The sequence below is a fragment of the Phalacrocorax aristotelis genome, chromosome 11 (genome assembly GCF_949628215.1).
Source record: "Phalacrocorax aristotelis chromosome 11, bGulAri2.1, whole genome shotgun sequence".
NCBI lineage: Eukaryota > Metazoa > Chordata > Aves > Suliformes > Phalacrocoracidae > Phalacrocorax > Phalacrocorax aristotelis.
Window position 1 is genome coordinate 20382617 of NC_134286.1, and position 14657 is coordinate 20397273.

Below are 14657 nucleotides of genomic sequence, written 5' to 3' on the forward strand. Positions count from 1 at the left end.
GCCTGGTTTCTGACTTTCTTCCATGCCTTGCTGTGTGTATATATATACATAATACACTACTGTACTCTCACAACTTGAGAACATGCATCATATACCTAAAGTATCCATCAGACGTGTATAGCTAACCCCAGTTATACGGACTGTTCGGCTCCTGGTGTTTTTAATTAAATTCAACCTGTGAAAGCTAAGCACCTGGTAATGAGAACTACCAGCCTAGAGAGTTAATGTCAGTTGTTGATCCTGCGAATGTCTAAGTACGTGACAGTCTCATCGAGCAGCCTGACTGCTGCCTCAGTGAAGCTGGCCGTGCGTTGCTTAAGTATTTGTGGAGTGGGGCATAAAGAAAGAATGTGTTGGTACTGGAGGCCTGAATCTGTCTGTGCAAGACCACTTCATTAGCTGCTGAAGGATAGAAATTCATGCTGTTCGTTTCAGCAGATTCAGTATTTCATGATGAAATACAGGATGTTGTTGGGAGAAGCCGAGATGCGCCGTGCTGGACGTTCAAACGTGCCCCCCACTAACACGCTTCATCCCCTGCGGGTGGCTGAATGAAACGCACTGATCCTTCCCTCCCCATAGTCACTGACAAGGGTATCGTGGCTTATTTACTGAAGAATTTTGCCAAATGCCTTATGTTGGATTCCTATTTAGAAGGAACGTTTGATATTATGACAGAATGATTTTCGCCAAATTTTGCCAGTGTTATTTAGCATTACTATTTGCTTAACTTTACTTATGGGGTTTTTTGTTTTGTTCTTTTGTTTAAGAATCTTTCTTGTACCTTTTTTTTTCTTCAGAATATTGTAACTACCAGAAAAATTTGAGCTATGTGAAAGTATCAGCCTTTTTTTTTTTTTTCTTTTTAAAACTGCAGCATTTCCTATCCATAGCCATATGCTCCAGGGCATTCTAAGCAAGTATAAACCAGCTGCTGTTTGCCACCATTGACTGCCTCTGGTCAGTGAAGACTGCATGAAGACTGCAATGAAGACTATTTAAATGCAGAAGCATTTAAATAAGCTCAGGTGTCTCACTCAGTGTGAGCTGTTTGCTTGGAATGCAAAATTTGTGAACTCTCTGGACTTAAAATTCAGTAGCTGGAATGGCAGTGTTTAAATATAGCCAACGCGAGAGAAATCCTTGGGCCATTTTGGATGAAAGGATTCATGGTGTAGTGCTTGGCTGTTGACTTTGGCCGAGCCACTGTAAGTGACTGCTCCCGTCTCCCCTCCCTCCCACCCCCTACCGTAGGTGGCTGTTCCTGTGCCATGACTTGTGCTTTTCCCTGACACGCCGGTCCTGTTATTTGGAGTCACACTAGAAATTTCAGGCATAATTTCAGAAATTGGAGTATGCTGATGCAGCTGTTCACCCAGGCCAATGGGACACTTGTGTTCCCCTTCCAAACCTTACCTGTGCAGGTTCTGGAGCTTGTTGAACTCACCTATATCCATTGAAGTCGCTAAAATAGCGAACTGAACAAGGTAATTCAGCAAGAAAGAAGCGAGGTAAACCAACTGCTACACTCAGTAAAGATTTTAGAATTACCAGAGCTGCTGTAAAATAGTCAAATGGTGCAACTGGACTCAGGCTGGAGGAAAGGAAGTGGAACCTTCACCTCTTTTTGAGAGTAAGCTATTGCTTCACCATGTCCTGAAGTGCCACAGCTACACCTCTCCTAAATACCTCCAGGGATGGCAACTCCACGACCTCTCTGGGCAGCCTCTTCCAGTGCCTGACAACCCTTCTGGTGAAGACATTTTTCCTAATATCCAACCTAAACCTCCCCTGGTGCACCTTGAGGCCGGTTCCTCTCATCCTGTCACTGGTGACTTGGGAGCAGAGACCAACCCCCCCCTCACTCCAGCCCCTCTCAGGCAGCTGCAGAGAGCGAGAAGGGCTCCCCTCAGCCTCCTCTCCTCCAGGCTAAACCCCCCCAGCTCCCCCAGCCGCCCCCCAGCACACTTGTGCTCCAGACCCTGCCCCAGCCCCGCTGCCCTTCTCTGGACACACTCCAGCACCTCCATGTCCTTCTTGTCCTGAGGGGCCCAAAAGTTAAATTATTCCCATTGCCCCATCTTGAAGGCTCTTTAAACTTAGTGTTTCCTTCTGGTCTATGGTATGGGGTCACAAGAAGCTGTGTCGGCATAGCTGACAGGAGCTTCACAGAAGGTGAAGAACAGGTCAGAATGGGAGCGGAACTTCTGCAGCTAATGCTGCGGAACTTCACATCCTTTATTCCTCAGCTGTCTCTGGTATCTGGACTATGCATCAGACAGAGCCTGTTCAATCTGCAGGATATCGGTTTGAAAGGGAAAGCAAATACTTCATCTCCATAGGGGTTATTTATTCTCTTCCCTGGCAAAGGCTGATTTTCTTTTCCCTGAATGGTTTGTTTTGTAGGCAGTTTCGCTATACAGATGATTCCTTTGGTTGCTTTTATGCTTATTTATGCTGGAAATGAAAGAGCAAAACTATACTGTTTTTCTTGAAAGCTAATTGGCGTTTCTCTCCTGCGGTATTACGCACCCAATCTGTGTCAAGGTAACTTGAAGCTGTTGCCCGGTACCTGGTGATGAGATTTCACGTTGCAGCCGTGCAACTGAAAGGGCCCTCCCAGGTCAAGTGTTCCTACGTCTCTTTTCACAGTAGTACCAGGTATTAAAACATTAGCCATAGCTATGGGGCAGAGCAGGAGGTGGCCTATAGAGCCAGACAGGCTAGTCCTTCCAGCAGTTGCTTAAGCTGAGTCTAAAGTTTTAACCTGGAATAGACTGGCGTGCTGTTCGCTAGCAAGTCAGCTGCAATACCAGGACAGAAGTCTTGTGCAGTGCCAATTCCTGGATGTCACAGAGAAGCTGGTACGCGGTCAGGTGTCTGCCCAGAGCCCTCTACTCTCCTTTTAGTACTGCGGCGCTTCAAATAAAAGAAACAAGAGCGATGACATTGATTCTTCCGCCAGTGAATGAGTGTCGAAATGTGCCTCCAAATGCACACATAAACGAAGCATTAGTAACTACAATAAACTCATTCACTGATGGGTTTGTTCACGCAGCCTTAGAGTAAGTAGCCCCCCCAAAGCAGAAAAGGGAGCCAGTGAAATCTCTGCCCCCTCCGTAACACCTGGCCGTTCAGCCTGTGAACGCCGCGGTTACCGTGCCACGGCTGTAGCTGGCCAGGATCCACGCAGCGCTGTCTCTCAAGGACTTGGGCGCTGTACGCTGTGTTTGAGCTGTAGCTATTTGTTTAACTGCTGCCTATTTAAACGCCAAAGAAGAATTTGCGTCTTGTTTCTTTTGAAGCGTGAAAATTAACAGCCCTCAACCATGCTTGTATCAATCAATGAAAAGCCACAGTCTATGAACTCGCACCTATACTTGGTTTTGGTTCAGCTCCTTTGGGCTTGGGCTCAGCAAAGCCTGCTCCTGCTTAAGCAGCTTCTGCCTTGCTGAGGTTGGGAGATGTGAGAAGTGCATTTGCATACCTTACGGAGTGCCTCATCGTAGATTTATCCCTCTGGTTCTGGCCACAATCAGGGTTTTGCTACATCTGTATATTTGATACACTCTTGTAAAGCCCAGGTGTATTTTCTTTTCAGAAATGGCTATTTGCAACTGTTAAATTACTGTGCTTATGTCTGAAGTCGTGCATCTAAACCACAGGCATTTGTTTCCCAGGCATCTCTGGCTAATGGGAAATAGGGGCGTGCTGGTTTCCTCGCTGTTGCTGTTTCTTTACTGGCGGCGGGTTCTTAGGCATTGAATTGGTCCTAACAGTTAACAAAGCTCTGGAAAGGCCAAAACCCAGGCAGAGGGCGTGTGGCAGCCCTGCTGTCAGGAGGCGAAAGGTTTCTGCAGGCTGACAGGTCAACTTCGATGTTTTCATTTTTACAGTGACAAAACTCACAACAAATCTGTTGACTCCTGTGATCTCGTACCCGAAGTGATAGTGCTGTAAATCTGTGCTGCAGCTTTTAGCGTACCTTAGTCAAAGCCAAGGTGTTTGGTTGGTTTTTTGTTTTGGGTTTTTTTTTTATAATGATTTTATTTTTCTTCAGGGTCAGTTTTGTACTTTTTAAAGAATTATTTCTGCATTTACTGAGTCATTATCTCAATGCTGCAGCGGAGGCAGCAGGCAGGCCCGTGAGCGTACCCCCGCCGCTCCCGGCACCCGAGCCGCGCGGCCAAGCGAGGCGTCACCCGGGCACAGACCGGTTGGGCGAGGGCAGGGCGGGCGGGGAAGGGCTCAGCTGCCACCTCTGCTGTTAGTTCTGACTAATTTGTAAGAGCGTTACGAATTTTTGTAAACTTTATAATGTGCTAAAACTTGGTTATGAGGTAACATTTACAACTAAGGGGTAATTTGTGTACTTGTTTTTGTATTTTGGTCTGATCGTTAAATTTTTTTTGTTGTTGTGCCCTAAGTCCAGATCACTGGGCAAACAGTTGTTAAACCTTTGAATTAAAACAAATAAATGCATTTTAATGGATATTTGTATAGTTTTGTTATCATTCTAATCGTGCCAGGCACCGAGTCTGGCTTGCTTAAGACTTCTTGGAACTAGATAAGAAAACTAAAATTGACTTTCCACTTCAGTCTGGGCTATGAACAGAGTCGCGGAGGGACGCTAATGTTTGCTTATCATCGAATCGGGTAAGAATATGGGTGCTCCTGTCTTGAGCAGTCTGTGCTGCTAGGTGTAGGCTACTTTGCACGTAGCAGTTTCTGTAAGCGAGAACAATGATTTCTGGAAGTTTTAAGCATTATGCAGGACCGGTGCCTGCAGGCTGTCAGTCGGCACAGGCCCAGCCTGAGTTTCTGGGCAGCCCTCGCTGGAGGACTTAAATCCTGTGATCACTGTTTAAGTATTCCCTGGCTGTGCCTTTCAAGTGAAGAGCGCAGGAAACGGCATTATAGTATTACGAGGCTTTCTCTACGCTTCTTCCACTGGTGCTGCCGCAACCTCGGCCGTGCCTTTTATGGCCTGTTCTATGCCACTTCGGTAGGAGAGCACAGAACACGGACAGACGCTTTCAGCCCAAGGCTTTGTTCAGAATTAGGCTGCTCGGACAACCTCACACCGCAGGTGACGGCAAAGTAGTTCTATGCACTTCAGAAATGTTTCTGGCTGTAATTAAAAATACATTTAAATAGACTGCAATAACGTCGTGTCCCAGACAAGCAGGTATTTCATGTGTAAGGTTCCTGAAAGATGCTGTTCCTGGAAAAAGACTGGGCTGGAGCTGCCCAGCCGTACTGTTAGATATGCATTCTAGGCATTTTTAAGTTTTCACAGAGCTGGGGAACAGACCCAAGGCTCCAGCTGAATTTCTCTTGAACAGTGTAAAGTCTGACAGAACAGCTTAAGTAGAAGCGTCGTGTGAAGTGCTTTAGGAAACCTGAGATGAACTAAGCCAGCCATTTCCTTCTGCAGGCACCGCTAGGGATCCTCCGCACCTCGCTGTAGCTCCACTCGTGTGTCAGCCTTTGCTGTTCAATACCAACATATATGTAAGAATAAGCAAGTTTCCCCCTCTGAAACATCCTTAACGGTCAGTACTGTTTTGCTAGTTGGATTTTTATAGTGTGAAAACGACATCGCTGGCTAAAGGCGCAAGAGCGGTGGGAAGCTGTCGGGAGGCAGTTGTAACTAGCGCTACCTCCCAATGGGCTGAGAGTTTTAGGTATTTTTTTTTCTTTTTTAACCCAGTTCAGACTAATGATACCAAATCCGTGAGATACTAAACAATGGAAGCTATTTACTCAGGCAGGTTTTTCCCTTCAGAGATTTGGTTTTTTTAAAAAAAAAAATCTTCTAAATCGAGGCTGCCAAGCAAGTGCAGTAACGGCTGCCTCAGTCCTCAGCATCTAACAGGTACATGGATTTTATTGGTTTGTTTTCAAAGACTTTTCCTCTACAGACAGGAGATCTATTAATTAGGCAAAGGCAAACAAACCCACTTCTACGCTCAGCCCTGAATTCCAGGGAGAAGTTAGAAATTCCTTGGTTTGTCTCAGGGCTTGTCCCGCAGGACATACGCTCCCTTTAACGCGGACACGGTAGAAAACGTCGCCTGGTGCACTAAGAACCGGCTCAGGGAACAAAGTTCTCCAAGTCAGTTTTACCTGTCTGGGTGCTTTTTTTTGCCATCGGCTGGGTCGCGGCTTTGTTGCTTCACAGGAACACGCTCCCTCCCTTCTCAAATACATCATCTCTGTGGTAGCAACAGCGAGGCTGGCCGAGCCCTCCTCCCCCACTGCCACCAGCCCCGGCAGCCCCGCTGCCCCGCGAGGGGCACTCGAGGTTCCGGCGTGCTGTGCGCACTGGATCTGCGCGAGTAAGGCAACTTAAAAATGGCCCCGCTGTGTTAAGACTAAAAGCTTTTGGGGACGGGGAAAAGGCTTCTTCCCTGGCCCGCCACACCTTGCAGGAGCCCCGCAAGGTCAGCGCCCACTCTACGCTACAGGTTTTTTCCGTAAAATTTGGTCAACGTGACAGTCTCCACATTAGCACGATACGACACACAAGGCAAAGAAATCCCTCGTGGCAAAGCACGCCTAGCTACTCTTTTAAAATCACGCCTACTATTGTAAGAGTAATATGAGGAAAGTATTGACATTACTGAGGTGACGCTTCAAGATATTCCTCGGTACACATTTTGCCACGTTATTCTGTTGAACGACGTTGCTACGCGCAGTGCAGGCAGCGCCTCGGTCCCACCAGCGTAACTGGTTCTGCAACAAAGTTTTGCTTAAAGAGGCTGACACCACTTCTCGCTCGCGGAGAATTAGGAACCCAAAATTCCGTGTTTGACGCTAGACATCAAAAGTACGAAACTGACCCGGTAACTTACATTAATACTGATAAATGCGCTGATGTAAGTAATGATAGACCTGATGTAGCTGGTGTAACTGCTGGTCTGACTTGGAGTGTTTAGTGACTTCTGAACTAGACGGAGAGCCGCACGCGCCTGCCCACGCTGTTCCTACAGCAGGCAAAACGGAAGGACAGGGTTAATCACATGAAGATACTCCTGACGCATCATCAGCCCTTACCGTTAACACCAACTGCAAGTGCTTAAATAAAATGTAAGAAAATCGACCGAGCCGCACAATTAAGCAGAGAAACATAAAAAGAAATGGTGATTCTTTTTCCTTATTTTATTGGGTAAATGATTTAAAAGGTAATAACAATAGTGTTAAAACTACTACAATATCTTTCCACAGCCATATCTCACAGACCCACAGATAACCTTCTATATAGAAATTTTTTTTTTTTTTGCCTTTTCCTCATTTTTCTCCTTTTAAGCCGTACTTATATTAAAATGCCCATTTCAACAGTTTCTTCACACTAATAGCAATTAAATGTGGGAGGAAGGAGGATCTAGTTATAAAGGAAGGGGGTTCAGGTAATCTGTGATATTATTGTAATCAATCAAGTTACTAAGGAAGGAAGGAAAAGAGAGGCCTTACGCGCTACTCCAGGTAGCCCTAGGCCTGCGGGGTCACCATGGCATTAACGATAACTCAAGATGCTGGTGAATTAAAGTATTCTTTTTTTTTCTTTTTTGTAACATATAAAACACTAAAATAACTTAGAAACTAGATCCAAATATCTTGAAAAGAATCAACTTTGATATACAAAAACAGTCATAAGTTGTTACAAAAGTTTCAAACAAAAGTTTGTTTTCTCAGTGCGTTCATGTACCAGCGCAATTACTGGGTCCAGAGCAAAGAAAGAGGTTTTTCTTTTTTATTTTTTTATTTTAACAGTAATAAAAAACGAGGAAAACATATCTTTGTATATAAAGAATCATTGCTGGTCTTAAGAATAAATGTAACCAGAAACCCTTAAATCTGAGAGGCACACTTTGGGTTTCTCTTTTTTTTTTTTTAAACTTTTTTTTTTTTTTTAACATAAAAGGAAAGTCACCAGTTTATTTAAATGGAGGAGACGCTCAGACTCCCCAAATAAACTTAATTCAATTAACATCACTAGCAAAAATCAGTTAGAAACTGTACAAAAATAAAAAAGTTAACACATTTAATCCTGCAGGGATTTTGTAAGGACTGGAAGGCAGGCTTTAGGAGCAGCATTTGGGCATGGCTGGAGGCTTCTTTGGTTCGATCTAACACACATAAGAGATGTAACCTACTCCAGACAACAATTTCAAAAACCCGCACATTTGAGACAAGTAAAGAGGTCCGTATACAAACGCCAGGGTGTGCAAATGGGTTGGACTGCCTCGCTCTAACAGCACAGCCGAGGTCAGAACTCCAGCGTGCCTCCCCCTGCCACGACCAGCGCTGGGGTCGAGATGGTGGAAAGTCAGTGCTACAGCAGTCTCGGCAGAAGGAAGGCCACTCGGAGCGTGACTGAAGCTCCGTGTCAGGTCTACGGTTCTGCTGCCTAACGCGCTTTCAGAACAGGGGTTTTACGAAGGTTAAGCAAAAGAATTTTAAAAAAACCCCAACAATCTCTTCAATGAATAAGGCAAACTGAGTAGTGCTTATAAAAGAAAATCAGCATTCCAACTGAAAAAACAGTGAAATAAGCTACTTGGTTGTACCTTAACTTTGTATAAAGTACCCCAAATTTTAAAAAAAGAAATTAAAAAAAAATCTGTATCTAAACCCGGCAATATATCTCAAAGGGTACTAAACAGAGCTACGGGGGAACGACGTTTGTGAAAGCAATTGTTGATCGGCTTTAAGCAAACAGACCTATTCTGTCCCAGCGCATGTCACAGTGAACTGCACGTTTTGTACAAACAAACCCACAATGACACAGAAACAATCCATAGCGTTGTCAGCACTCGCATGCTGAGGAGGTAGGTGCCCTAGAAACACTGTGTATAGACTGATTATTCCAATCTTTTTTAAAAAAATATCATACAATCTGATTGAGCACAGACTCTGTAACAGTTTTTTAATTAGTGATACAAAACTCTGGTCCAGAAGGGCCTGGCCGTAACTCGGTTCAGAAGCACACCTTTACAGTTTGTATAACACCCTTTTGACTATATTTTTAAGCAACAGCTACTAAGAGATAGACAAAAATGCACTGTGCATTATGCTGTATACAAAAAGGAGACAAAACTATCCTTTTCCCCCCCAAGCCATGGTGGGAAGTATTGCTGACCTTGTCCTTAAAAACCTGCAGGATTGTTTATTCATCAGTATATCATTATTACACTGGTAAGAAATTCTGTATAACATCTGCATATATCGAAGATTTTTTAAAAAATCTGATATGATTTTAGATCCGCATGACCAGTCACGTGACCTGCTTGAGGTTGATTAGCACCTTTCAATACATATATATTTCTATATATAATAGATCTTTTTAAAAAACTTCTAGCGATGAGCCCGTGCAGAGGCACGAGCGTGCTGTAACGAGATGACGGGTAAAGATGGGGTTGGATGACATTTTTTTTGCAGCAGAATGATTCGGTTTGTGCTCAGTTTCCCTATAAGGGCAAGAAAAAAAAAACCAACACAACTCTATCAGGTAGCCACTTGTTCACAATTTCCACTTGAAGACTAATCCATTTAAAAGTGTTCCCCAAGTAGAAACAAGACAACAGTATCATCCAAAATAGCCTCTGTATAAACATCTATTAAATTTTGCAGCTTCTGGCTGGCATCTCTTGGCTCCTGAAATTTCAGGCCCTCTGCTTATAAATTAAGGCATCACAACTGAAAATGTTAATATTTGGACATCAAATGCTGTGGATGAAGGAACATCAAAGACCTTCTGCGAGAACCTCCATAGAAATTAAGCGGCAAAGCTAACCTCGCGGAAGAGATGAGCGTAACTTATCCGGATCTGGTTTTGAAACCCTATTTTTACAATTAGCCTGATTTTTCTTTTAACAACTGAATTTTAATTCATTTTATCTATTTGAAGTTTAAATACCTAGATATTTACATTCATTATTCGAAATAACTGCAATTTCTGCTTACTGTGGTTTACTCACTCATATTAGGAAGGTCTTTTCGAAAACAGACGGCGTGAATTGTCCCCTAGAACGTGCAGTGACCTGCAACAGGCGCTGCTGGGAGCTCTGCAGGCACGCGGGCGGGGAGGCAGCTCCCACCGCGTACCGGGCTTGCAAAGACACCACGCATACCTCTTGCTAAATCCTATTTTTACAGCAGGAAAAAGTTCCAATCAGTTTTCTTTCTTCTACCGTGTGGAGGGGTATCAGAATTATTACACAGTACTTAGTCTCAAGTACTATTCCTGTAATAGATGAAAACATGTAAAATTATGGCATATTTGTCCTGTGCTCTTCCACAAGTCTTTTTTAAACAATAGTTAATTTTCTCTAACTATTTATGACTTGATAAAACTCAACAAGTTCAAAAGCAGAAGAAAGAACAAAACAGGGATTTTTCTTTTCCAAAATCGGTGTGCTATAAAAAAAAATTCTCACTTTAAAAAAATCCCCCAAAACCTGACACCAGAGCAGACCCAACGGGGTTTGCTAGAATGTCTGGCGTATTTGCTATATTTTTTACTATGAATTTTATATATAAGTATATAGTAACGTCATAGTCAAAGGCACTAAAATCTAAATCCATTTGCTTCCTAATATGACACGTGCTACTCACCAACCTGTTTTTAAAAACAAATGTCACTCCCAATTTGCGATCATCAGAAAGGCATCGTCTCATTACAAATGCTTTACGACTAGTCTTGACAGGGCTGGATCGCCCTCGATTCCCAGCACAGGATGGGAGACAAAGGTACCTGGGGCCGACTGGATGGTGCCCTGCCCTGTCAGCTAGCCCACTTGATTCTGCAAATGCTGCCAAGTTCACATCGCCTCTCACTGTACGTGTAATCGCTTCTCTTCATCCAAAGAAAGCATTTTGTACGTCAGCCTCCACACAGTGGCTGTACGTGCTGCATCGGAAGATCACGTATATAGCTACATGGAGTCTTTACTGTGGGGGTGAGCTACTGTACCCACAACGTTGTTAAGAACGTTATGAAAATGCAATTCATTGTCTAGTATAATACCTGAATCTGATATGTTTCATTCCCTGTCACACCTATTAATGCAAAAGCCATGAATGCCTTTTTGCTAAGCAAAGCATCCCTACCTGTAATCCTTAAACTCTTCCTTCCATCCACAGTCACAGAAAGCCTTGATTGATATAATTCAATGTTAACGAAGTAGAAATTTAAAATTTCATAAAAAACCCAAGGGCTATATATGCTGCAAAAAAATCTGCAGTGACTCAATAATAAAAAAAGTATGGGATCTTTGTAGTAATGCAGTTTTCCCTCCCGTTGCCATGATGAGCTTAACCAACTAAGAAGCCTCAACATGGCAACGGAAACTATCATCATAAAATGGTACAGTAATAGAGATAGCTAGACCAAGAAGGGGCAGGGTCTCCTGGGAAGAGGTCTGCAGAGAGGTCCAGTGACTGGTCATGCGGCTCAGTGTCAGGAATAATGGTTGTACGGCGGAAGGGGGTGCCCAATACCATTCTGGAAGTGATGATGCTGACGATGGGCAAGGTACTCTGTGTAGCTCATCGTCATCTTCTCACTACGGTACCTAGAAAGCAGCAAAGAAGCAAATTCAAGAACGGTTACCAGGAAGCTGAGAGTAGCACTAAAAATACTGCACTGGTGCCATGTTTAATGGTAACAGCTCTGTACTGATGGCAGGGTCAAGACTAACTTCAGCTGCACAAGGGCAGGGAGGGAACCGCCGTGGTTGTCAGGGTCGTTCTTGAACAACTTATGATAAATAAGTGCTTACAAAAAATATTTTAGGCAAACAGAACTGGTAACAATTGTTGCCTACTATGTTGCTCGAAGCAGAGGGAATAGCAGCTCACAACAATCTATTGAGAATGTCCCATGTCTTCAGCCAACTCCCTATATAAAACCTAGGACAAAAACTGAAAAAGCACTACAGATTTTTGGGCTGTTTTTAAACAATCAGTATCAACTGTCTGCCAAATTCTGCTTTTAAATAATCCCAGCTACATTAAATAGAGTTACATTATTTTTAGACGAGAATCATAGAATATCTCAAGTTGGAAAGGACCCATAAGGATCAGAGTCCAACTCCCTGCTCCTCACAGGAGTACCTAAAACTAAACCATATGACTAAGAGCATCGTCCAGACAGTCCTTGAACTCTGGCAGGCTTGTTGCTGCGACCGCATCCCTGGAGAGCCTGTTCCGGTGACGGACCACCCTCTCAGTGAGGAGCCTTTTCTTAATGTCCAACCTGAACTTCCTGACGCAGCTTCCTTCCATTCCCTCGTGTCCTGTCGCTGGTCACCAGAGAGAGGAGATCAGCACCTCCCCATCCGCCGCCCCCTTGAGGAAGCTGATGACTGCGATGAGGTCCCCCCTCAGCCTTCTCTTCTCCAAGCTGAACAAGCTAAGTGACCTCAGCCGCTCCTCAGAAGTCTTGCCCTCAAGGCCTTTCACCATCTTCGTCACCCTCCTCTGGACACACTCTCATAGTTTCATGTCCTCCTTATATCGAGGCACCCAAAACTGCCCACAGCACTCAAGGTGGGGCCGCAGCGGGGCAGTGCTGAGCGGGACAATCCCCTCCCTCGACCGGCTGGCGATGCTGTGCTTGACGCACCCCAGGACGCAGTTTGCCCTTTTGGCTGCCAGAGCACCCTGTTGGCTCATATTCAACTTGCCGTCAACCCAACCCCCCCAGATCTCCTTCTGCAGGGCTGCTCTCCAGCCTCCCCCAGTTTCCATGTATAACCAGGATTATCCCGTCCCAGGTGGAAAATCCTGCAGTTGCTCTTGTTAAATTTCATATAGTTGATGATTGCCCAGCACTCCAGTGTATCCATATCCCTCTGTAAGGCCTCTCCACCCTCCAGGGAGCCCACAGCTCCTCCTAGTTTAGTATCATGGGCAAACTTCACGTACATTTGACTCCTGCATCCAGGTCATTTATAAATAAATACTAAAGAGCACTAACATCGAGCCCTGGGGAGCCCAACTGGTGACTGGATGCCAGCCTGATGTAACCCCATTTACTAAAACTCTTCGAGCCCGACCTGTCAGCCAATTGCTCACCCGATGTATTATGGACTTGTCCAGCTGTGTGCTGGGCATTTTGTCCAGAAGCATCCCGTGAGAAACAGTATCAAAAGCTTTGCTAAAATTAAACCCACATCTACTGTCTTCCCTACTGACACCCAACTAGATGGGTGACCTTGGCATAAAAGGAAATTAAGTCAGTTAAGCAGGACTTTCCCCTTGTGAACCCGTGCTGGCTCTGATCAATGGCTGCGTTGTCTCTCAAGTGTTTTTCAGTAGCTCCCAGAACAACCTTCCCCATAATTTTACCAGGCACTGAAGTGAGACTGACAGGCCTGTAATTGCCAGGGTCTTCCTTCTTACCCTTCCTGAAAAATGCAACAACGTTTGCCAGCTGCCAGTCGACTCAGACCTCTCCAGACTCCCAAGACCTTGGAAAATAACGGGGACAGGTCCCACCATAACATTGGCCAACTATATGTAAGTAAAAGCAGAATCCAGGCCCAAATATTTTGGATATACTTGCATCAGTACTGTTTGCCAACAAGGAACATATTGCCACATTTACACTTATCCGCAGAAGCATCAGATCTACACAAAACCAACACTATTCCACATTTCCACAAGTTTCACTTAGGAAGACCTTGCATAAGAGATCTGACAGATGAGATTTGGTGAATCCAGCTACAGCGATTTAAAATATTGCCACCTCTTCTTTCTGCCATATTTTTCTTCTGGAGTCGCTCTGGTTGTTCTCTCCTCTTTTAGGTCTGAAAAAACCGCAACAGATGGTTCAACCACTTGCACTCACAACCCAACACAGAAGTTTAAACTACTGCGGAGTTGCCAACTGCAGCAGTTAAGGTGGCAAATGCATTCGCTTCCGTTGCCTCTTTGCCAGAGGAACAGAGCAGAACATCTTACACTTGCAGCTTTTGCTTCGGTGGACGTGTTTCCGAGCACCAAAGGTGCCCACGGTTACTTGATGCGACTGTGTTTGTTAATGATGCACTAATTTAACAAATGGCCACTGGTCCTTGCTGTGAGATTAGCTGCAGCTCGCCTTCAATTGATGCGAATGGTGCGCGGCACCCTGCACTCGAGGGGTAAGCTGGCCTGTGAATGAAATCCCCTGCCGCTACGGCACTAAACCATAAGCGTGGCAGTTAATGAAGCTGGTTGTAAGTGGGTCACAAAGCAGGCCAAAGGCAGCCTGGCTAGAATCACATCTGCTCACTTCAGCAGACGGAAGAGAAGACGCAGTTACTGTCCTTACGCATTCTAGGCCCCCAGAATTGGTACGCTTCTTTCGGCTCCACGAGTTTTTCATTCTCCTCTTCAAAACATGGCTAGAACTGCTGGGTATTAACTTGAAGTGAAGGTAGTTAGCAATTGACTAGTTTTGATCAGCTTAAAGCTTTATTCACACACAGGACATTCACTTTAATTCAGAGACTTGAAGAAGAAGTTAAAAGCACTTACTCCACTTTTCCAAGAGATGTTTTACTGTGTGACAAGAAGTTATTAAAATGAGGCTCTAAGAAAGGTTGTCTGATGTTGGGAAATGGTTACTATTTTAATACTCCTGTTTTATAATATGTCAGCAGAAG

The 14657-nt window shown here is 44.5% G+C and overlaps 1 protein-coding gene across 2 annotated transcripts in view; it reads right to left on the reverse strand.

Annotated features, from left to right (window-relative positions):
- Positions 1-8915: 8915 nt before the first annotated feature.
- Positions 8916-14657, reverse strand: part of AMMECR1 (AMMECR nuclear protein 1) — an 80505-nt gene continuing 74763 nt past the window's right edge. For both annotated transcript variants that reach the window (XM_075107238.1, XM_075107237.1), the window contains one exon: positions 8916-11579. In XM_075107238.1, coding sequence (XP_074963339.1) covers positions 11465-11579 — 115 coding nt within the window. In that variant the 3' untranslated portion in view covers positions 8916-11464. The remainder of the gene's footprint in view (positions 11580-14657) is intronic.